At 33.3% G+C, this 21684-nt stretch overlaps 3 protein-coding genes across 5 annotated transcripts; 1 reads left to right on the forward strand and 2 right to left on the reverse strand.

The window, feature by feature from the left end:
- Window positions 1-20: 20 nt before the first annotated feature.
- LOC144855336 (uncharacterized) lies at window positions 21-8089 on the forward strand. The gene is made up of 13 exons (XM_078713159.1): window positions 21-210; window positions 500-712; window positions 886-1017; window positions 1229-1383; window positions 1588-1681; window positions 1953-2182; window positions 4997-5086; window positions 5394-5493; window positions 5975-6251; window positions 6478-6587; window positions 6691-6795; window positions 6964-7094; window positions 7232-8089. The coding sequence occupies exons 1-13, from the start codon at window positions 178-180 to the stop codon at window positions 7581-7583; spliced, it is 2022 nt and encodes a 673-aa protein (XP_078569285.1). The 5' UTR covers window positions 21-177; the 3' UTR covers window positions 7584-8089.
- LOC144855337 (uncharacterized) lies at window positions 1255-8971 on the reverse strand. Of its 3 annotated transcripts, none has more exons than XR_013614791.1 (2): window positions 8789-8971; window positions 1255-1394 (listed from the first exon to the last, which is right to left on the reverse strand). XR_013614791.1 is itself a non-coding variant. In XM_078713161.1 (2 exons), exon 2 carries the CDS (start codon window positions 3834-3836, stop codon window positions 2517-2519), a length of 1320 nt encoding a protein of 439 aa, XP_078569287.1. In that variant the 5' UTR covers window positions 3837-4072; window positions 8789-8971; the 3' UTR covers window positions 2313-2516. The 3 variants fall into 3 exon arrangements, 2 of the variants coding, with proteins under 2 accessions (XP_078569287.1, XP_078569286.1); XM_078713161.1 differs by lacking the exon at window positions 1255-1394 and adding an exon at window positions 2313-4072; XM_078713160.1 differs by lacking the exons at window positions 1255-1394; window positions 8789-8971 and adding exons at window positions 2313-4072; window positions 4441-4724.
- A 1770-nt stretch (window positions 8972-10741) lies between these two features.
- On the reverse strand, window positions 10742-21618 carry LOC144855973 (thioredoxin reductase 1, cytoplasmic-like). Its single transcript, XM_078713942.1, has 16 exons — window positions 21179-21618; window positions 20981-21041; window positions 20206-20423; window positions 18739-18811; window positions 16744-16812; window positions 15528-15578; window positions 14968-15110; window positions 14584-14699; window positions 14163-14388; window positions 13917-14003; window positions 13545-13621; window positions 13251-13404; window positions 12744-12851; window positions 12464-12559; window positions 12111-12245; window positions 10742-11924 (listed from the first exon to the last, which is right to left on the reverse strand). The coding sequence occupies exons 1-16, from the start codon at window positions 21281-21283 to the stop codon at window positions 11862-11864; spliced, it is 1782 nt and encodes a 593-aa protein (XP_078570068.1). The 5' UTR covers window positions 21284-21618; the 3' UTR covers window positions 10742-11861.
- Window positions 21619-21684: the final 66 nt, after the last annotated feature.

The raw sequence follows: 21684 nt of genomic DNA on the forward strand, positions 1-21684 counted from the left end.
TGGTTCCGATGACGTAAGAGTGTAAACATGGTGGCCGTATTGTTTTCATGATTTTTACTGCTGAAATTCATTATGAAAAATGTATTAATTAAGCCCCCATAGTTAAGTTTGTATACGTTTGCAGAACCACCAATAATTTATTTATTTTTACCCGTGTTTAAATTATGAGAAAATAATATGCTTGTCTATATTGAGAGTAAAGATTTTCAGGTAAGTTCAGTAAGCCTAAATTTGTTATACTCATTTTGATAAGCTAAGGCCCTCTAGCCTAGAGTAAGCCTATATGAGCCTGATGAGAGGGAGAACAAAAGAGGAGGAGGGTATGGCTAGCTAGCAGGCTAAGCAGTTACTAACTGTGGAGGAAGTAATGATAATAATACAGTAGGCTAGACTAAGGTTATCTGGGGACAAAACCAGAGCGGACTTTATTAATTTTATATTATTATTATTATAAATACTAAAATGTTAATTAAGGTAATCATTCTTTTTTATTTATAAGATAAACACATTTGTGTTAAAATGTGGGGCAGGAGAAACTTTAGCTCGTGTCAAGGCAAAAATTCTTCATGTTCTTTACGGCATGGCCCGTGACGACCACCAATTCCGTCTTCGTTACAAAGGACAGTTCCTGAGAGACGCATACACATTGGAAGACTACAAGATTATTGATAAATCCATTGTAAAGATGATACCAATGGCAAAGAAGGGAGAGGTAAAGTACATACTCGAGAAGAAAGAAAGTATTTAAGAAAATTCTTCATTTTCTTCTATTTTTAGATCTTAATTTAAAATACAGAAATAAGACCAAAAAAAATACTTAGGATAACTGCAAAGTACAATTTCTAGTATTATTTAATAATACTAATAATATATATTTTGATACAGTCCCTTAAGAGTATTCGTGCCAGCAAAGAAGCCAATTTAGGATCTACAGGGCAGCTGAGTGAAATTAAACTTGCACTGTTTGAAGAGGTTGCCACACTTAGATGGAGAGAAAAAATGCTTGCCGATTTTAAGGTATTTACTTAATAATAAATGAGTGAATGTCAAGTGAAAATAATGGAAAAAAAATGAGTGAAAATCAATATAAATTTGATCTTTAATTAGACTTTACCATATAAGGCAAGATATTTTGTGAACATGAACATACTCAAAACAGAGCCGACATTGGAAGATATTAACAACCCTTCTATCCACTGATCTTTGTGTGTTTTCACTTTATTTTCAGGGCTTGTTGTTTATTGGGACTCTGTTTACTTTGTTCTCTTTCTTTACAATATTCTGGTATGCTATTGCATGGATTCTGGTAACCACCATCTACGCCATATGGAAGTGTCCAACGTACACACACAAGTGTGGCTTTGTTGGTGCATCAAGCCTTTGGTAAGAACACACTAGAGTAAAAAAAAGTCCTGATTAATACGGACACAGTATGTAGAGGCTCAGTTTATATTTGCATGGCTCTCTTTACACAATCTTGAGTTTGGGAGAGCAAATGTCAATATGTTTATATATTTCAATTAGTACATTGTATATTTGTATTAAGAGCGTATGTATTCTTATTAATTCGCATCTGTTTTTCATCAGGCCTAGACGTTTCATGCTTGTGATGGGCATACTAGTCATATTAAACGTCGGTGCATCTATTGCCTTGGCTGTCATCTCATTAAATGATATCACTGTAAGTAAAACAAAGACCCTGCCTAAGAAGAACAGTGTCGGTATTAATCTTACAAAAAGATTTTATGCCCAGTCAGTCTTTTTTAGCCTTTAAAGTCACGATAATTAAAGGGGTGCGGTGGTCACAATCCCCTGTGCAGACTACAAGGTTGTCAAAGGCCTCTGTCAAAATGTGGTCAAGTTGAAATCTTACCAACCATACTGGTGGCTATTCTCTATGGCAAATATGAGGTTTATTAAATTATGATAATGATTTACTTTTATATTGACAGAGCTTTGAGTGTGGTAGTAAAGAGGCAGCCTTCGATTGTGACCAACGAAAAATCAAGACTATCTATTCTATCATCTTTTTTGCACTGCATATCCTCTACTTGTTGATGGTGTCCATGACAAATTGGATTCTCTTTCGTAATTTCAAGTTCCAGATAGGCGACATTCTTGAGGAGCTAATGGTGATTTCTAGGGATGTTGAAAAGGTGATCCAGGCAGCTAAATCTGGAAGGTATTGTATAATGATGGGTCTGGAGGGTTACTATATTATTTTAAGCGCAGGATGCATGATTCAATCTTCTACAACCAAATGTGTGAATAATGGGATGACTTAAAACCAGAATTGTAAACGATAAGCTAACAAATTATATTTTCAATTTATTTCTATTTTATAATTCACGTAAACAAATATTTACAGTAATATTTTATATATGATGTTTTAAATTACTAAAATGAAGATTTCTTATCACTAATAAGTATTTTATTGTATAGGTATTGTAGGTTCACATACAATTATGTAAGTCTACATGTGTACAGTGGTCCACATACAATTATGTACGCCTACTTCATTCTGTTTCCAGTGACTGATAAACTGGATTGTCAACACTAATAGAATCGTCCTCTTTTTCACTTTGTTTGGTTGTATCGCTTTTATTAATCAGATCTGTGTTTTCTTGCAATACATGTGAGCAATTTATTTCACCTTTACCATCACTACTCCCGTCGCTTAATTTTTCACCTTTTTTCATCTCTAATTCAATGTAATCTGGGTGCACTTGAAGGTAATTATGATTCAGAAATTGTTCTTCCAATTTGTCTTCTTCTCCTGTGTCCACTCCAACAGTATTGCTGTTTTCAATTTTCACAACTTGATCATAATGATGCTGTAGCAGTTCCTCTTTTCTACCACTGCTCTCAGACGCATAGAAATTGTTAACCGCATTTCCTACAGTGTTGCTTGTTTCACCTTTCGCTCCTGTCCTCTCCAATTCTGGTTCAACTTGATCATAATGATGCTGTAGCAGTTCCTGTTTTCTACCACCGTTCTCAGACGTATAAACATTGTTAGGTTCATTTTCTACAGTGTTGCTCGTTTCACCTTTCGCTCCTGTCCTCTCCAATTCTGGTTCAACTTGATAGTAATGATGCTGTAGCAGGTCCTCTTTTCTACCACCGTTCTCAGACATAGAAGCATTCACAGCAGTGCCTACTGGATCATCTGTCTTTGACTTCACCCATAAGAACCCACAATAGAAAACCAGAATGACTATAAAAATCAATAACACAGAAAATCCTGTTACAAATACGATAATGTAGACAATATCTGGTTTGGCTTCCTTATTTACTTCAGTACGCAAATTTGTCAAAAGTGTTGTTGTTGTTGTTGGAAGAGAAATTGAGGAGTTATCGTTCTCAATGTCTATTGTCACAGCCAGATGGCATTCCTTGGTGCTCATTAAGTTTTGTGACTGACATGTAAAATTTAATTCTTCATAATTAAATTCATATGAATACTGGTAGTTAAGTTGTGTTTCAGTTTGATTGCTGGTTTGCAAGAGAGTGCTATTTAACCCAAACCATTGTAGGGTTACCGGTGGGTACGCAGGCAGAGATGTACAAGATAGTCTGATTATCCGGTTGTTGGTATTTTCATAATCGTACCGGCACTGTGGTTCTGGAAGAAAACCGTCAACCAATAGGAATGACTCTGCAGTGAAGGATTTCATAGATGGAGGATTGAAGTTCAAAATGCAAGTGTATTGGCCGTGGTCAGATTCCCCCACATTGAAAATATTCATAGCTTGAGATATGCTTTGGTTTGAAACAGTAGAATCACCTACAATGGCATACCTAGACTTGTTGTTTTCATAAATGTCAATTTTCATCAAAACAGTTCCATTGTCAACAACAACAATACCATTTCTTTTCCATGAAAACCAGTGTGGCGTGTTTATTTCGTCAGTTGTCAGATTGGCTGAGCACACAAATTGCGCTGCGTCCCTACTACTACTCAAGTATATTAATGCTGGTGGGTTAATAGCAATTTCAGCACACTTTGATTGGGTTAAATAGATAAGGAATAGTACTATTCCACTGCAAGATATTCTTATTCCAATATCACCTGTAAAAACAATCAAAACTATCTGAAAAGTGTTTCTTTTTTATTTATGATAAACCATTGTAAAGTTTTATAGAGAAAGAGGACGGATCTATTGAGGTTTCACTCCCTCTTTTGTCACCTAAAATAAATTATGAACTACTTTTTGATATCTATTTTTGACAGACTACTATTAATTATATGTTAGCGCTTCCCTCATTTGAAAAATTCTGGATCCGCACCCGAGAAGTTAAAAATTCAATCGAGGGTTTGATGAGTTTAAGAAGTAATTTAAGTTGCTTTGAAGATTAAGAATTCCAAATTTAAACTGGGATATAATTCTACCTGCTACACAATAAGTGGGAATGATATGTCATCTGTCAAAAACTTACCCATGGTTCCAGCAGATATGAGACATTTGCAGATTTGAGTAGCCAACGAGCAAGTGAGTTTTTAGAGATCAATACATTTTTACTGATTACTGCAGCAAAGCATAAATGATAACTAATAATCAAATACCCATTTCCTTATTTATACATGTGTTTCTGTGTTATGATATTTTGTTGATTCATCATTGCTTCACTAGGTTCCATTTGTGTCTCTGTCTTGCTTGTTATTTATACAACCAATGCTCACTGAAGTGTGACGATAGAACAAATAAATATTCAATGGGACAAATTCCTTATTATTTTTATGATTTTCGTATGAGTGAATTGATCAGAAGTTTGTAAGGTCTATTTGTTTATAATATTGATGACTCACTTCAGTTCTTTAGTGGTGATTTTGTGAAATATAAATAAGGAAATGATGTTTCTCCCAACACTAGAACAGAATTTTGTTTTACAGATAAATGCAGACCAACATGCAAACTACAAGCATATAAGAGGGTAACAAATACATATTGCCAGAATGTACAGATTAAAATCAATAATTTTTGTATTGTTTCAGAATAAAAGAACAAAGAAATGCAGCGTTTGAGCTTGCTACTCTGGCAACCACTGGAGATGATAGTAAATTTAGGATTGTTGCTGAAGGAGGGTGAGCCATCCATGTTTCTTCTGTAACCATCAAATTTTAGAAGAATAAACCCCTGTCTACACTATCAAACCATGGAGGTATAAAATGTTATACCTCCATGATCAAACTAGTGTAATGTGCCCAAATATGGTAGTGATATTCCCAAATATGGTAGTGATATGACATCATCATGTCCATATATGGGCACATTTTGTTTTCACATAAAGTGTAAACAGAGCTTATTACATGTTAACACAATATATGCATTAGTCAAAGTTACTACTGCAGTACTATTCCATTAAATTTGCTATTTCTTTTTACACACCAGACTTGATGTTCTGATTCTGTTGTGTCTGTCTACGGATGAGTCCATCCAAGAGTATGCTACTGAAGCTGTTGCAGAACTACTCACAATTCCTGCTATTCAGGTTTGTTATCTCGAGTTAAGATCAATCTAAGAATGACATCACATTGAGTCTGCTGGTGTGTTGTCATCCGTTCAACATTCATTGTATGCATGTGTTTCTTCACTCGATTCAAATTTAGCGGCTTCCAAGTTCAGACGATGACAACACAATATGCGTACTGTTACATTAGGTCAAAATCGAAAGCTCTTGTTTTCCCACCATGGACATACTGATTGTATCTCAAAATGTTCCTTCCATTCAAAGCTTATAGTAGACTTGCTCCAAGTCTGTATTTATTGTTGTTTTTATGTTAGTCCACCAGTCAGTGTTTTGATTTTTGTCTGAAAATACGAGCTAATGTATTATACATATGAAACGCCATATGTGCCAAAATATTTATCTTTTTGCTAATTTCGGTCTAGAACATAGACTAAGCTTATACCAACAAAGATTAGTTTCAATTAAAGACTCACTGTCATAAAATTGTTATTTTCACCAACAGGATCAATTTGTTGAAATGGGTGGAGTGTCAACTCTCTCTACTTTGCTCCACTCAACAAACAAGCGAATCATCCAAGAAGCTGTGACGGCAATCTCGTACATTGTGTCCGACTCGGAGGATAATAAACATTCCGTGGTAGCTGACCGTGGTCTTGAAGATCTGTCCCACGCCGCTTTCAACAGCTCCATCCTGACGCAGCGCTACATCGCAGGCATCTACTTAGAACTCGTCTTCAATGCTGATATTCGATCTCAGATTGCGTCACTGAATTCGCCCAGTAAGTCACACAAGTTTTAGATTTTGATTTTGCTGCGACCAAGACGCTTCTTCTTCAAATATCATGTCTGATGACATTGATGACCTTTGTTCCCCAGAGTTCCCTGTTTGAATGAACTTGTTGTTGGTGAGCTGAGTGTTATTGATTGTAGAGAGATATGTCAAACGTTGTATTTGTGGGTATTTTTCATCATTGTTTGAATATATAATTTGTTCATCTTTTTCAGCTAAAGCACTTCTTCATTTGTGTAGTAATAAAGACAATGAGACTATGCGACTAGCACTGCAGACCTTAGAGTTGGTAGCGATAGAGAGCTCTGATGTCATTCTAAACCAGGTACTATATCAATTCTTCTATATCATAAAAAATGATAAAGACTATCAATTTAAATTGATTAAAAAGTGAGAGGTATAAAGTATTATGATCTTTTACTTTGTAGGAGAATCTAGTTTTTGACTTGTTAAACATTCCTACGAACACACTAGATGCTTCCATCTATCTACTAGCTGGTAAAATACTGCTGTATGTTGCAGAAGATACTGTGGTAAGTGAAACAATTGTCACATAATTAGAGAAGTAGTCCTCCACTATCACATGTTCCTAACTTTCTTTCGTCTACCCCATTTTGATTGTGACAAAGAATTGTTTTTAATCATATTAGTTTAAAAGTAAGTAATATTAAATTATTAAAGGAGTTTTTATATAATTTCAGTCATGTGGAAAAATGTTGAATACAGATTCTCTTAAGGACACCTTGATGCAGTTTGCAAAAACAGATGACCCAATCTTACAAAAGGTTGTTGCCAAGGTGATACTATGCACATTGGATGATAGAGATTTGGCGTAAGTATCATCAGCCAATTTGTTTCTAGTTTTTCAGTAATTCTAAATCACAGATATGGTAATCTATATATAGGTAAAGAAAATAGTATTATAATTTGCCTGTTATAGCAATAAAAACATGATTTTATATATTTTAGTATCAAAGCCCAGGACATGAAATTACAAGATGTATTAGTTTACATCCGCAACAATTCCAACGACCGTGACGCATGGAATATGGCGGACCAAGGCATCACATTATTCAACAACAACGACTTCCGCAAGTACCAACCTATGCCACCGCCCTCCGATAGCTTTGGGTCTACTTTGTCGCTAAGGAAGCCCAGGCCATCCGGATATCCCGGTTCAACGTTCTCACTTAATAAAGATGCGAAAATGATGGGATCTCAGAGTACAATGCTGGAGAAGGTCAGAATGGGGTCAAGATTGTCACTGAGGAGCGGAAACCAATCAAATGTTGGTAGTAGGGCTAGTCTGCAGTCAAATTAATTGTTTTCCTAATAGTCCACTGGGCGAGTTAGACATATGTTTTACTAGCCCCAACTTTACCATCTAGTTGCAAAAATCTGAACTTAATTTGCTACTCATAGCTGAGCACAAATGGATGTAGGAAAGGATTCATTGAAGTGGTTTGACTCACCAAAGAGGTATTTGTACATACACTACATTACATCACTAAAGCATGGTGGTTCCACTAGAGACACAACGCAAGGACATGGACTTAATATAAACCTGCTATGAATTTGCATACATATTATGTTATGTGATTTATTAATGCCATAACTAAATATGATGTTATAACTCTATTACAAAACTCTGTTTGCATTTTAACCGAATAAATCTATTTTTGTTAAATTTAGATTTTTCTGGAAAATTTAGTATTTATAGAAGTTTATTTTTAAATTATAAATCTAATCACCTTTTGTATATAAATTGTTAACATATATTTTTTAAGATTTACGGATAAAATCACAGACATTCCATTCAGTTTGCTTTGAAACATATTGTAATAAATATTTATCTTTCTTAATATTTCTTGATGTACAATAAAATAGATAGAAATAAAAACGTTTGATTTTGTCATTTAGTCTTGTGTTCATATTATTATATTGCAAAATCAACTGAATAAACTTTTTAAAGAGTAGAGTAACCTAAAAGAACTCTCCCTAAAACCGGATTGTAATACCAACTACTTCTAGTCTTACGTTCTAGACAGCTTAATATTATTCAAGATTTTGGCACACATGGCATGTCATACTTGGAACGATTACTCATAAAAAAGACAATTACTTCATGCAAATATCTCGAAATAAACCAAAAATAAAATAAACCATTATACGATGGTAAGTGACCACAAAGTCAAATATTTAAAATTTCTGATATACGCCCCAACAACACAAAAATTCAAATTTGAATTTTTGAGTTGTAAAAAAAAAACGGCTATTATCCTATATTAATATTATCCCCTTCTTTGCTCCGTCTTACCCATAGAGTTTATTCCTCCATTCGATGTTTTATTATTATTATTAATATTAGAACATGGAGGTTTTATACCTGCATGATTAGAATTATTGTATATTTTCGTACATTTGTGTGTGGCTCTACATAACTTAGCAACTATACGTAATTTTCTGGCCGTAGACTCAGTACATTGGTGACCCACGGGGATTAGTTTCTTAAAGATTACAACTTACCTTCTTCATCCAGAGATTAAATCCAAAGTATTAAATCCAAGTAATAAATCCGAAGTATTAAATCCAAAGTATTAAATCAGGAGTAATAAATCCAAAGTAATTCATTCAAAGTATTAAATCCATGTTTCTTCCAGATAAAAACTGGAACACAAAACAAAAGAGCTATCATATCGCATTGTTCTTTATTGCACTTCCGTATTTTCACGTCACCTGCGTATGCAATGCAAATGAGGATGCAAGCTGTCGTTGATTGGTCAGAAAACCTTCGACATCGACTAGTGTGAGAGGAAGCGGGCACAGAGCTTGCAGAATTAATATCAAATTATGTTCATGAAGAATCCTAAATAAAGATAGTAGACCTGTTGAAGGAGACCACCTCCACTCTCAGAATTGTTGAACGATATTCTCTCCCATTCCATGTTAAGGTAGCAAGCAATATGCTTATATTTTTTAATGCATCCCCCAAACTCCTTGAACGATATTCTCTCCCTTCTTTCCCTGTTAAAGTAGCAAGCAACATGCTTATATTTTTTAATGCAACCTCCACACTCCTTGAACGATATTCTCTCCCTTTCCTTGTTAAGGTAGCAAGCAATATGCTTATATTTTTTAATGCAACCTCCACACTCCTTGAACGATATTCTCTCCTTTTCCTTGTTAAGGTAGCAAGCAATATGCTTATATTTTTTAATGCAACCTCCACACTCCTTGAACGATATTCTCTCCCTTTCCTTGTTAAGGTAGCAAGCAATATGCTTATATTTTTTAATGCAACCTCCACACTCCTTGAACGATATTCTCTCCCTTTCCTTGTTAAGGTAGCAAGCAATATGCTTATATTTTTTAATGCAACCTCCACACTCCTTGAACGATATTCTCTCCCTTTCCTTGTTAAGGTAGCAAGCAATATGCTTATATTTTTTAATGCAACCTCCACACTCTTTGCCATATCTTTCAACAGTATTTTTATAATCTATGAACATTAGAAAAGAATTCTGATGTTTTGGTCCCCGTTTTTTGGGTGTGCGCAGTTTTTTTAAAGGTTTGGTATTGTGTATTATACAGTAAGTCTTTTTTATATGCATTTGTGATATATGACGAACGAATAAAAGTGGTAGTTAAACCATAAAGGATGATTTTTTTTTAATGTAAATTTCAGAAAAAATAAGAAAATAAGAAATAGGTCTACAGTATTATCTTCAATTTGAAACGAAATAAATTTATTGATTTAGAAAAAAGGTTAAATTCTTAGCTCTTAAATTAATCTCACGAATATTCATCTGGAAATAATTAATTAGAAATTCAATTTTGTAAAAAACTATGACTTTGAAACTGAGCGTCATGTCTCTCTAAGCAGTAAGTTATCTGTACGTATCCACCACCAGAGTATAAAAGACAAATCCGTTTACCGTAAATCTTCTATTCAGTAACCCACATCCTAATAGTAACCCCCCTTCTAATAGTAACCCACCCTAAAAGAATAATAACCCACTACTCTAATAGTAACCCATGGGGTTAATAGAGTCACAAAAACTTATGATGCAAACGTATTTTGAAAATAAGGAGATAATGCATGTTGATCTCGGGAGTGTTTTTTAGTTTATAAAATAGTTAGAGTTAAATTTGTTTATTCGTACTGATTTATTATTTTGTTATGAGTGGCTGACCGGAAAGGTCAGGGTTACAATTAAAAGATTTACGTTATATTAGAATTAATCAGATAGATCGGAAGATATTTATACCATCGAGAATTATTAGGTTTCTTTTATATAGTTTGAAGGTTTGCATGGCGCGATCAATATGTAGATATAAAGTTTGCGGTACACCACATATATATAGATCTGAAAGGAACTGTTGAGTTTCTCGATATACTTTGAACGTCCTCAACTAAATATATTTGAATTGTTAAATTCAAGGTTTAAAAAGAAATTTTAAAAAGAAAAAAAAACAAGATTTAAATTTATCTAGATTTGTATTTATTTTTCAACCATTATAATCTCAAGAGAACAATCCATTTATTAGTACAATTAACTGCTTGTATAACCAATTAATAAGGTTTTAAGCAGACTAGAGACACATTATACATGTCTGCTTGGAGTACATGGCTCAGTACGGTGCATTGGCATCGTTTGTGGTATATTAATGAATACATTGATTGCTTGTTACAAGTCTGTGTAATATTATCATAATTCCTAATTGTTATACAGTAATATTCATGTTAAAGGTAACTGCATTGTTTTTTAAACAGATCCATAAGTTCTTTCCAAGACAACAGGTCTCGGGTTTCTTATAAGTTTTTTCTGAATATGTATTAAAAAATAATAAAATTTAAAGCTGCATAAACAAGATATTCAAAATAAATTTATAGAGTTGTTAATGGTAATATGAGGTCGATGAGGTCAACCAGAGTTGTAAATAAATCATGTCTGTTAAATGGTGAATACAAAGATTCTTTTCTATCTCCCCACCCACCCCCCCCCCCCCCCCCCAAAATTTTAATCCAACAAAATCATTGAATAGTAAAGATTTTTTTTTCTACTCATCTTTCACTCCTTACAAAGAGTTGTGATTTAAGCATAAAGATGCAAGATTTTTGTTTTGATTTTTTTTAAGAGGAATATTGAGCAACAATAATACCCCTTTCACATCAAACAAACTCCATCAGCACCCCGGTGTGTGTAAACCCCAGGGTTTTGCTAGGCGATGTTGAAGTAGTATAAAGCCACCCTTCAAATACAGTAGATACAATAGAGGGAGCCCTGGTATACATATCTTTCGTAAATTACAACAACAATGATTTTGTTGGATGTTTTCAAACAACTTGCAAGTCTTCCATCAGGATTGGCCGTCCCACATTTTGGGTTTCTGGTTCAATCCGTCATATGTGCGCTTTACGTCAACGCAGAATTACAAGATGATTGATATGTACGTTAGCCCCACTGTCGCAGCCCAACCACAATTCACAACAAGATCGTTGAAACAAGTTATTAAACCAATGTCACCATGAGTGCAACATAGATGTTATCTTGTATGGTTTATGAATCGTAGAGGGCGTTTACAGCAGGGTTTAACCTCAGCAACCTTCGGCTTCAACATCTTCCCCTGATCGTTTCGTCACTCTTAGCGTTGTGAAGAGCTGAAAACAAGAACAAAATTTTTTTGGTATAAAATGTGTATATACATTAGAACTAAATTTTAAAAAGTTTTCACACCATCATAACAACCTCCTAGCCACCAGTGCTACTAAATTATTTGTTTATAGAATAATTAATGATTTATTAAAAATATGTATTACTTGTGGAAAATTACTAAACAAACAAACCTCTGATACGGTTGGATGGATTCCAATGGTCGAGTCAAAATGTTGCTTGGTGGCGCCACATTTCATGGCAACTGCGTAACCTTGCGTTACTTCGCCCGCATTTGGTCCCAGGATGTGCAATCCAACTACTCTTTCCTGAAAAACAACAATTTAAAAAAATAAAAACAAATCTCTAATATAGATAGTATTATATCCTGGTGATAGACACTATGCTGACCCATCAAATAAAAAAAAATAAAAAAATAGTGCCTTCCATAATATTGAATCAATACCTTTCTGGGCGAAATTTGCGTTCCATAATAATCATACATCAATAAATACTATATGTTGTTTAATATGTTTATTGCACATACCTGATCAGCTTTGTTACATATAAGCTTAGCATAACAGTCCGCAGCATCCCTTTTGGCAACTGTGTATTCCAATGGCATGTATTTGGTGTGGTACACCTAAATGAAATAAACAGATATTTACTATCTATTTGTATATCTATCCAGTGACCATAATAGCCAATCAAACTTAAGCTAAGCTTAAAATGAAAAAAAAAATGATCAAAGACTTAGCTATATTTATTGTGACCATGACTTGTTACAATTTTTATGTTAAACATTAAAAAAAGTATGTTATAATTACCTCTATGTTATTTTCACCATACAGTTTTATAGCATCTTCCTCTGCAAGTCCACAGCAGCCATATTCAAGGGGAGTGAAGACAGTTGTTGGAACATTCACATAGTCACACTATAAAGACATAGTATTAAATTAATCAGATTTACAGTTTATTTTAACTTAATTAAAAGGGGAAGAGGGGGTGAAGGCAGTTGTTGGAACATTCACATAGACGCACTATTTCGTAACAAATATGGTAACAGTATTCTGTTAGTCCAGACAGGAGGAGTAAAGTCATTTGTTGAAACATTCACATAGTCACACTTGAAAGATATGCAACAAAATATAGTTACAGTATTCTTTAGTCCAGACAGGAGGAGTAAAGTCATTTGTTGAAACATTCACATAGTCACACTTGAAAGATATGCAACAAAATATAGTTACAGTATTCTTTAGTCCAGACAGGAGGAGTGAAGTCATTTGTTGGAACATTCACATAGTAACACTACAAAGACATAAACAATAACACACCTGTGTATTACTTCCTGCAAACATCCTCCGTGCCAGCAGTATTCCAGCGTCAATTGCTACAGGTGTCAGCTCAGGTTTGCCTTCTAAGATATCACCAATTGCATACACATTTGGAATGTTTGTCTGCTCATTGGTGGCGAAGACTTGGCCGTTCCTAAGAAAATGAAAACACAAGTTGATTCATGAAATCAGATTGGATATACTGCTATCATTTGCGAAATACTTTATTTCTGGTTAACACCACAGTAGTTTTGTCTTTAATGCAATTCAATGTTGAACTTATTGTATACTTACTTTTCATTCAGTTTAACGCCAATTTTCTCCAAACCGATGCCCGACGTACAAGCATCACGCCCTATAGCCATCAGAACCTATGAGGACAGAAAAACACAATAAAATCAGGCATCTTCTAGGGACTAGGGAATTTGTGACGACCTATGAACTAGTTACAGTCAGTGTGCTAATCCATTGTGCGCATGCAGGCACAATAGATGTGCTGCCTCCCTCAATCCTTCAACAACGTTCTGATGGATTGCAAGTCGAAACTGAAGACCAACGACAACATGCGATACAAGATTTCAATGATCAGATTTCAAATCAAAAGAAGATTTTGAAGAACAGCATATAAAACGCAAATAAAACGCAAATAAAAGTAAATCTACTTACTGTGTTCACTTCAATATATTTTTCAGAGCCACCTTCATTGTAGAAGACACGGAGAGTAGGAGGGCTCCCTTCCTTGATGCGTTCAATCTAGGATCATAAAAATAAAGTATACATTCAAATTATCTGGGTGTTAAGTTATTCTATTGCATTTGTGCCCTAAAGACTTTCAAACAGTATGTGTAGTACATTTAATATTTTGAGCTTATATATTATAAACTGTGTAATTATTCATATCTATCTTCTTACCCTGGTTGGCACGGTTTTCCTAATAAAATGCACAGAATGCTTCTCCATGTGCGTACCAATACGTTCTGCAATGTCTTGATCAAATCCCCGTAATAATATAGACCGAACCATGACAGTAACATCTAGGCCCATACCCGCTAAGAAACCAGCACACTCTAACGATACGTATGATGCACCCACACAGAGGGTTTTACCCGGACAGTGGGCTAGAGAAAATAGGTCATCACTGTACAAGAAATAATAACAAGAAAATATTTTAAAAACTGCAATATCGGGTGATGCTTGTGTCATTTTAATTTTCATCGGATTAAAATATTTTTTTATTGCTAAAAATGATAATAATATACTGATTATGAAATATAATAAGTAAACTATGAACTACTGGTAGAAGAAAAAAGTTAGGGAAAAACATCAGAATTACCTAGTAATTGAAAATTCTTTAGCACCAGGAATATCTGGGTATCTAGGCCTCATACCCGTAGCAATGATGAACTTATCTGATGTTAAGGTCGTCTCCTTCCCACGTCGGTTGACGCACTATTGTTCGATAAAACAAATTTAATAGCTAATCTGAATAGGACTAAAGCCCTGTCTACACTATCAAACAAAATGTGATGTGCTCATATAATGACATGATGATGTCATATCACTACCATATTTAAGCATATCACTACCATTTTTGGGCACATCACATGATAGTGTAGACAGAGCTTAAAACAAATACATTTTTATATTTAAATACATGTATTTAAATAGTCAACACAGATACAATAAATAAAACAACAATTTTTCTTCCAAGCTTTACCTTAACAGTATGAGCATCAACGAACTCAGCATATGAATTTTGGTACTTGACTGACTTATCCCGCAAGGCAACACGATAACCCCAGTTTAAAGAACCTATGTGATCCTGAACTCCAGCCACTAATGTAGCCCAGTTATGAGTCACTAAAACAAAGCATATGACATTTTTTAGTATTTAAAAATTGTCTAATTAAAGCAGAAATTGTGTAAAAGAAAGGGATATCGGACTGTGAGAGGAATGGGTTCGAAAACTGACTCGGCTATACTGCTTGTATCCTTAGGAAAGATCCTTTCCTCTCATTGACTTGTCCCTTGGATGAGACGTAAAGGTGTTGGTCACCTGTGCAAGATAAAGAACTGTACAGTATTATAAAATAGTTGGAAATCTCTGTCGGTTTGCTTGTCATTTTTCTGTACTGGGTCCTCTGGGGGAAGAGTCTTGTAGAAGAGGTCACCAAGTGAGGTCACCAAGTATAAAGAATAGAAATAAATAATAAATCAACACAACTCTTTTTTTTTAATAATCTCATAAATACTAAAATATAAATTATTTTTCCTTACCTTCTTCTGAAAATTCCCATCCATACGGTCTTGCATCTTTTATTGACTGACCTAGAATGACAGAATAAAAATCCTTTAAACAATAAAATTAAAAAGATTCAATATTATAAATATTATTAATGAAATTTATTCGACACCAAAACGAAAATGATTGAGGCATTCTTAAAATTAATTAAATCTAAAAATAGATCAGATCCTGTTCCATCATGTTTTAATTACTTTCAAGGTAGTAAAAATGAAAGATCAAAAATGATTTTTAATTATAGTAAGTGTTAATGCAGAATATTAGCAGGGAACAAAGGAACACGAGTGTAAAATTAAAGTGGAATGATTAAATATACTAGAGTACATGATGAGATGTGGACAGTTATCCACTTCACACAGACAGCTGATTGAAATGGAAGACAACATAGCCTGAAAGAAGCAGGAGATATTAAAGTAGAAGAAAGAAAATGATTACAAAATAAGTCAATTATAAATAACTAACTAAAGTAGTTTACATAAAGACTGGTTATTGAAATTTAGCAAGATACTTTTGACATCTCATTGAAGTAATGAAAGAGATGTCAGTAGGGATGATCTAAAAATAGACTACATGCGTAATGTACTAGTAGTAGTACTGTGTTACAGAAAAATGGCCATTAAAAATTAGTAGTAGAGCTTAGCCAAAATGTGAAAACGATATGTTGCTGTAGAGAGGATCTAAAAATAGATTATGTTGCTGTAGAGAGGATCTAAAAATAGATTATGTTGCTGTAGAGGAATCTAAAAATAGATTATGTTGCTGTAGAGGAATCTAAAAATAGATTATGTTGCTGTAGAGAGAATCTAAAAATAGATTATGTTTCTGCAGAGAGAATCTAAAAATAGATTATGTTGCTGCAGAGAATCTAAAAATATATTATGTTGCTGCAGAGAGAATCTAACAATATATTATGCTGCTGTAGAGAGAATCTAAAAATAGATTATGTTGCTGTATAGAGAGAATCTAAAAATAGATTATAAAAAATTTAATGAAAGTGAGTGATCATTTAATGTTTGAAATATGAACAAGCAGGAAACGAGGTAGCAAGTTGAAATCAATTATGATATAAAAGATTTTGATTGGTTGGCTCATTTTACAGAGGTAATAGATGAATGCACTTATTCTATGTCTTTTTAATGAACATAACATTTTCATTTGTGACCCTTGTGACCCATTGACAACAAAACTCACCAAGAATTGCTGTTTGATGCATAAGCTTCTTAGGTATACAGCCAACATTCACACAAGTACCACCAAGACCTGTTGGGTAAAAACAGAAAAGATTAAAAACCTTACAATATGCATTCACACATGTATCACATGTTGGTTAAAGACAGAAACAGTTCTAAACCTTTATAATATGCATTCACACACGCATCACTTTTTGGTTAAAGACAGAAACAGTTTAAAATCTTTATAATATGCATTCACACGCATATCACCTTTTGGTTAAAGACAGAAACAGTTTAAAACCTTTATAATATGCATTCACACACGCATCACCTTTTGGTTAAAGACAGAAACAGTTTAAAACCTTTATAATATGCATTCACACATGCATCAGCAAGACCTGTTTGTTAAAAACAGAAACAGTTTAAAACCTTTATAATATGCATTTACACATGTATCACCTGTTGGTTAAAGCCAGAAACAGTTTAAAACATTTATAATATGCATTCACACGCATATCACCTTTTGGTTAAAGATTGATGAAAAAGCAAACATGCATTCACACATATTCACCTTGATACTAATTAACTTTGCCATTACTCAACCTACAGTATGAGATCTGATAAAGTGAGAAGTTCATTTGCTCCTTTTAGCAATTTCTTAAGTGAAATGAGACGTCAAGCAATTACACATTGATGATTATTTTACAAAATAATTGTCACTAATCATCACATTAATAAACTCATTAAAAAATATCACACCAAGGTCCAGCATCCATGCTGAGGTCAAGCAAAATTGTTCATTAGCAGTTTGTTACTTTAAAAAAAAATTTCATTCTCAAAGTTTCTTGAAACTGTGATTAGAAGAGCGTTGAAGTAGCAGAGTGACGCAAGGCTTTTTGGAGACAATATAGCATGTCAAGTACAAGGAGTTCAATGAGATACATATACAATTGTTACTGTTTAGTACAAAAAAAACAAGTCATTATGGTGGAATATGATAATGGCTGGGATTAATTAAACTTAAAGTGCGTTTGTCAAGAGCTTGCATAAAAAAACAAGTAAATAATTAATGTGTTAAAAGTCAGTATACTATCGATAATCATAAATTCTCAAATTATATCAGGTCGTAGATACAATCATAAAGATAATTATCATAGTGATATAATATAATAATATCTCTATGGTGCAATCTCTCTTAAATCTTATCATAAATTAATTAACACAGAACTTTGAACGTAATAAGGAGCTTCAACCAAGACAAAATAAATAAACTCAAGGCGCAATATAGTATAGTAAAGAATACAAAAGTATTATAATGACCGTGTCTTATTTATTCTAATCTACTGCAGTTACTGCAGGAACTACATGTTGCTTTCTCTTTAACCAATTATTTAGTTTCAAGCTTTCTTTAGAAAACTATAAACACAGTGTGACTTATTCTGTAAACTTCTACTCTGAAGAAAACTCAAATCATATGCTATTTCAGTCAAAAATGTAGTTACTGCAGTATTACTGTATAATTTTTAATTTATCATTTATTAAATTCCAATTATGGCTTCCTAGAGTAAATTTATGAAAAATAAAACGAGGTAGAAAAGATGACAAGCCAGTGTGTGCAACATACAGAAAGAAATTACATAAGAAAATTAAAAATAAATGTTTTTGTACAATCATATTTCTTTCTAAATGCAGTTTATTTTTAGTCTTTGTTATAAATACAATACACAATAACAATGTAATCAAGTTTGCTTTCTAGGTGTAGTTTCTGCTTTGTTCTTTGTTTAATAAATCCTAATAAAGTGATTTACAAGTAAGCCTAGTTATAATAATAAATTATTTAAATGATAATGGAGGTACAGATGTACAAGTAATTAATATAAATAATAAAATTATATTTTATCTTGAGTGATATTAAAATGATTGATGCATTAGATCAAGTTACTTGAGCAATAAACCATGTACACATCTGTTTTAATACTTATTGTATATACATAATAAATAGACAGTTACTAACCCCAAGATGTTCCTATTGGAGACGGCTTCACAAAATCACAAACTGCAACTTTCTTTCCGAATGATGCTGCTTCCTAGAAAAACAAAATATAGATATTTATTTACAAGTCATCTTAGTTGTTTTTTTAATTAAATATTTATTCATTATATCTACTTAAATTAGTATCTATTTTTATTATTGGGCTGGCACAAAATATGTCTTTTTAAATGCATTTGCAATACTAATTAGTAGTAGTAGTATTATAGTGGTATATAAATTTGGGACCTTTTTGAATTTCTGGATTGAGGAATCATGTATTTGGGGATGATGACTGGATTTCATCAATATTTATAAACTTTACCTACATATTATTATGGGACACAAACTTATGCTTTAAAAACTCAGTAAAATTATGATTTTTACTGTAGTTTAGTTGTGAAATTACTGGTACGATTAAAACATTTGTTAAATTTCAGTCCTACACAGTTTTTTCTTTTTAAATGGATTGGCTGGAGGTTGTTATTTAGACCTATACAAAATGTTCTTAATAAATGTTGATTAAATAATAATAGATGTAATCAAGTACCAGCAGGCAAATATGATAATTTAATCAGGGACACTGTACATTACAAGCATAATGCTTAGACAAACAATTAATTTCTACTACTGCAGAAAAACACAGTATTCGTTGCTAAGAGGGATACTCGTTGATTTAATGCAAAGTCATTTTTTGCCATATCATCCTGACAAGGAATAAAATATAACCTTTGACCTACTACTGTAAATCAAAACAGACAAGTAGAATATGCTTAAATGAATTGTTGCATATTTATAATTGTTATATTTATATTTATTGTTATGTTTATATTTATATAAAGAGGTAATTTACAATAGTACACAAGCTAATGGGTTACTATACAATAGAACTAATTTCAGTCAATTAACGACAGTCTCTAATTGGCTGGGTGGATATCTGTCCTTTGCAAATTAATTGATTCATAGCAGCTCAATTAATGCATTAATCACGGCAACCGCCTGCCAGATATTGATGTTGTCACGGTAACAAAAACATATCTCATTTGTTTTCAATTACCTATAACTAACATTTGGTTTCAACAATTTGGAATTGGAAAAATAACCAGTAATGTCATAAGATACATGTATACATTTATAAATCTCTTCTCAACAAATCACCATCATATATTTCCAATTTAATTATACATAGATCTTCAGTTTGCAAAAGATCTCATAGGCCGACCACTAATCCATCTGCACTTTTTGTTCCACCCAGCCGCCTTAAGACCTATGCATCCTCTTTCATAGTTTTCAAAACATTCTTAAAAACCCATCTTTTTTCTTTGTAATTTCTTTCTGTTTTTTCTCTCAGCGCTTTGGGACAATCTTTTGATTGTATAAGCGCTATATAAATCGAACAACATTACATTATAAGTAAAGTTCAGATTTTTTTTTTGCATTTGAAAAAATTACCTTTGAGGCTGCTAGGCCACCAGAGCCCCCTCCAATTACCACAAGATCAAAGTCATACTTGTCTGTTGGAGGGCTAACCATCAACATCAGCCTATTCTCAGTGTGTGCTGCAAAAGTGTCGTCAGCACCTCCAACATGTTTCCCCCCTATGAATACATTTGGTACAGTCCGTTGACCTGTCATGTCAGCGAGTTTATCTTGTATTTCTTTGCCATTACCTATATCAAAATAAAAATATTAACTACTATCACAACTGTATGGTAACAGTAACTTACATTAATTCTTGGCAAATAGACAACATATTGCCTTAAAATAGAGTAGTGGCACTTATTGATCAGATAGTCATGGTTAGTTAATAGGGAGCTTTTGATGTGCATCGACCAAACAAATTTCATAATTCATTATGCGCATGCAGAGATATTGGGACATTGATAAATTGGGTAAAGTTGTACCAAGGTGTTTTCCTAAAACGGTACTTATTATGATCAACTGCACTCTGTTGTTTCTGGACATAGAAACCATCAAACCTGTGTCGAGGTGGTGGGGTCTTGGGATAAATCTTAATTAACTAAATCAAATTGAAGATTTATGATTTGCTGAGAAATTATCCAACTACAAATTTCAAAATTCCCTCAAAGATGAGGAAAATCAATACCATATCAGGGATAACCTTGTTGTACATTTTGGGGGGAAAGAGAATTTCTAATGACATGACAAAAATAAAAACATCATTCATTTTACAGTATTATTTTATTAAATAAAATGGTGAACTCACCTAGCTTGTCGATTTCAATGGATTTATAAGCTATTTTGAGTGACGTAAACAAATCCTTAACCTAAAATTAAAAAAAAAATATATCGCAAATCTAAACAGCTTTAAAAAACAAGTTGGTTACGAAATTCATCAGTGATCCTTCTAATATTAATATTTATTAGGTCTAATAAAAAATAAATAACCCAGCATTTCTCCTACCTTTGTGCAAAAAGGGCAAAATGACTTGCTGAAAATCATCACATTGTTCGAATTAATTAATGTTGCAACCAACTCATTCACGTCTGCTGTAGTAGTAGGAGCCATTTTATGATATGTCTACAGCAAAAACTTACTTCGCAATCACTTTACTTTTCAAGCCCAAGACTAGGCCTAACCCGGTAGATCGTCGATTGAGAAGACGTTCCTCTCGCCCCTAATAAAAAAAACGCAAGCAACTGAGCCGCCTAGCTAGGCCTAACGACGGTAAGTAATTTCTTGATATTTAAACGGTTTTCAATAAAATAAATACAATCAATTAACAGAAAACCACATTTTGTTTAACACTAAACAGCATAAAGTTCTTGACAATCATATCAGAGCCTATAAACATGAATTACACAATACTTTTTCAGGGTTTCAACTAACGTCACGCCGCTCTTTCTAAATCCGCGAAAATGTCTTAACTAAAATCTTAAACTATAGAGGGGGTAACTTTTAAAATGTTA

Source organism: Antedon bifida, chromosome 11 (assembly GCF_963402885.1).
Source record: "Antedon bifida chromosome 11, ecAntBifi1.1, whole genome shotgun sequence".
Taxonomy (NCBI): Eukaryota; Metazoa; Echinodermata; class Crinoidea; order Comatulida; family Antedonidae; genus Antedon; species Antedon bifida.

Bases quoted from the DNA above. Each gene is read 5' to 3' on its own strand.
- LOC144855336 (XM_078713159.1), top strand. From the start codon at position 178: ATGCTTGTCTATATTGAGAGTAAAGATTTTCAG. The intron at 5,087-5,393 runs GTGAGCCATCCA...TTTACACACCAG, and splicing joins AGGATTGTTGCTGAAGGAGG to ACTTGATGTTCTGATTCTGT. The intron at 6,796-6,963 runs GTAAGTGAAACA...ATATAATTTCAG, and splicing joins ATGTTGCAGAAGATACTGTG to TCATGTGGAAAAATGTTGAA.
- LOC144855973 (XM_078713942.1), bottom strand. From the start codon at position 21,283: ATGGCTCCTACTACTACAGCAGACGTGAATGAGTTGGTTGCAACATTA. The intron at 16,813-18,738 runs GTTAGTAACTGT...TTTACCCAACAG, and splicing joins TCCAATAGGAACATCTTGGG to GTCTTGGTGGTACTTGTGTG. The intron at 14,004-14,162 runs GTAAGAAGATAG...TTATGATCCTAG, and splicing joins GGAAAACCGTGCCAACCAGG to ATTGAACGCATCAAGGAAGG.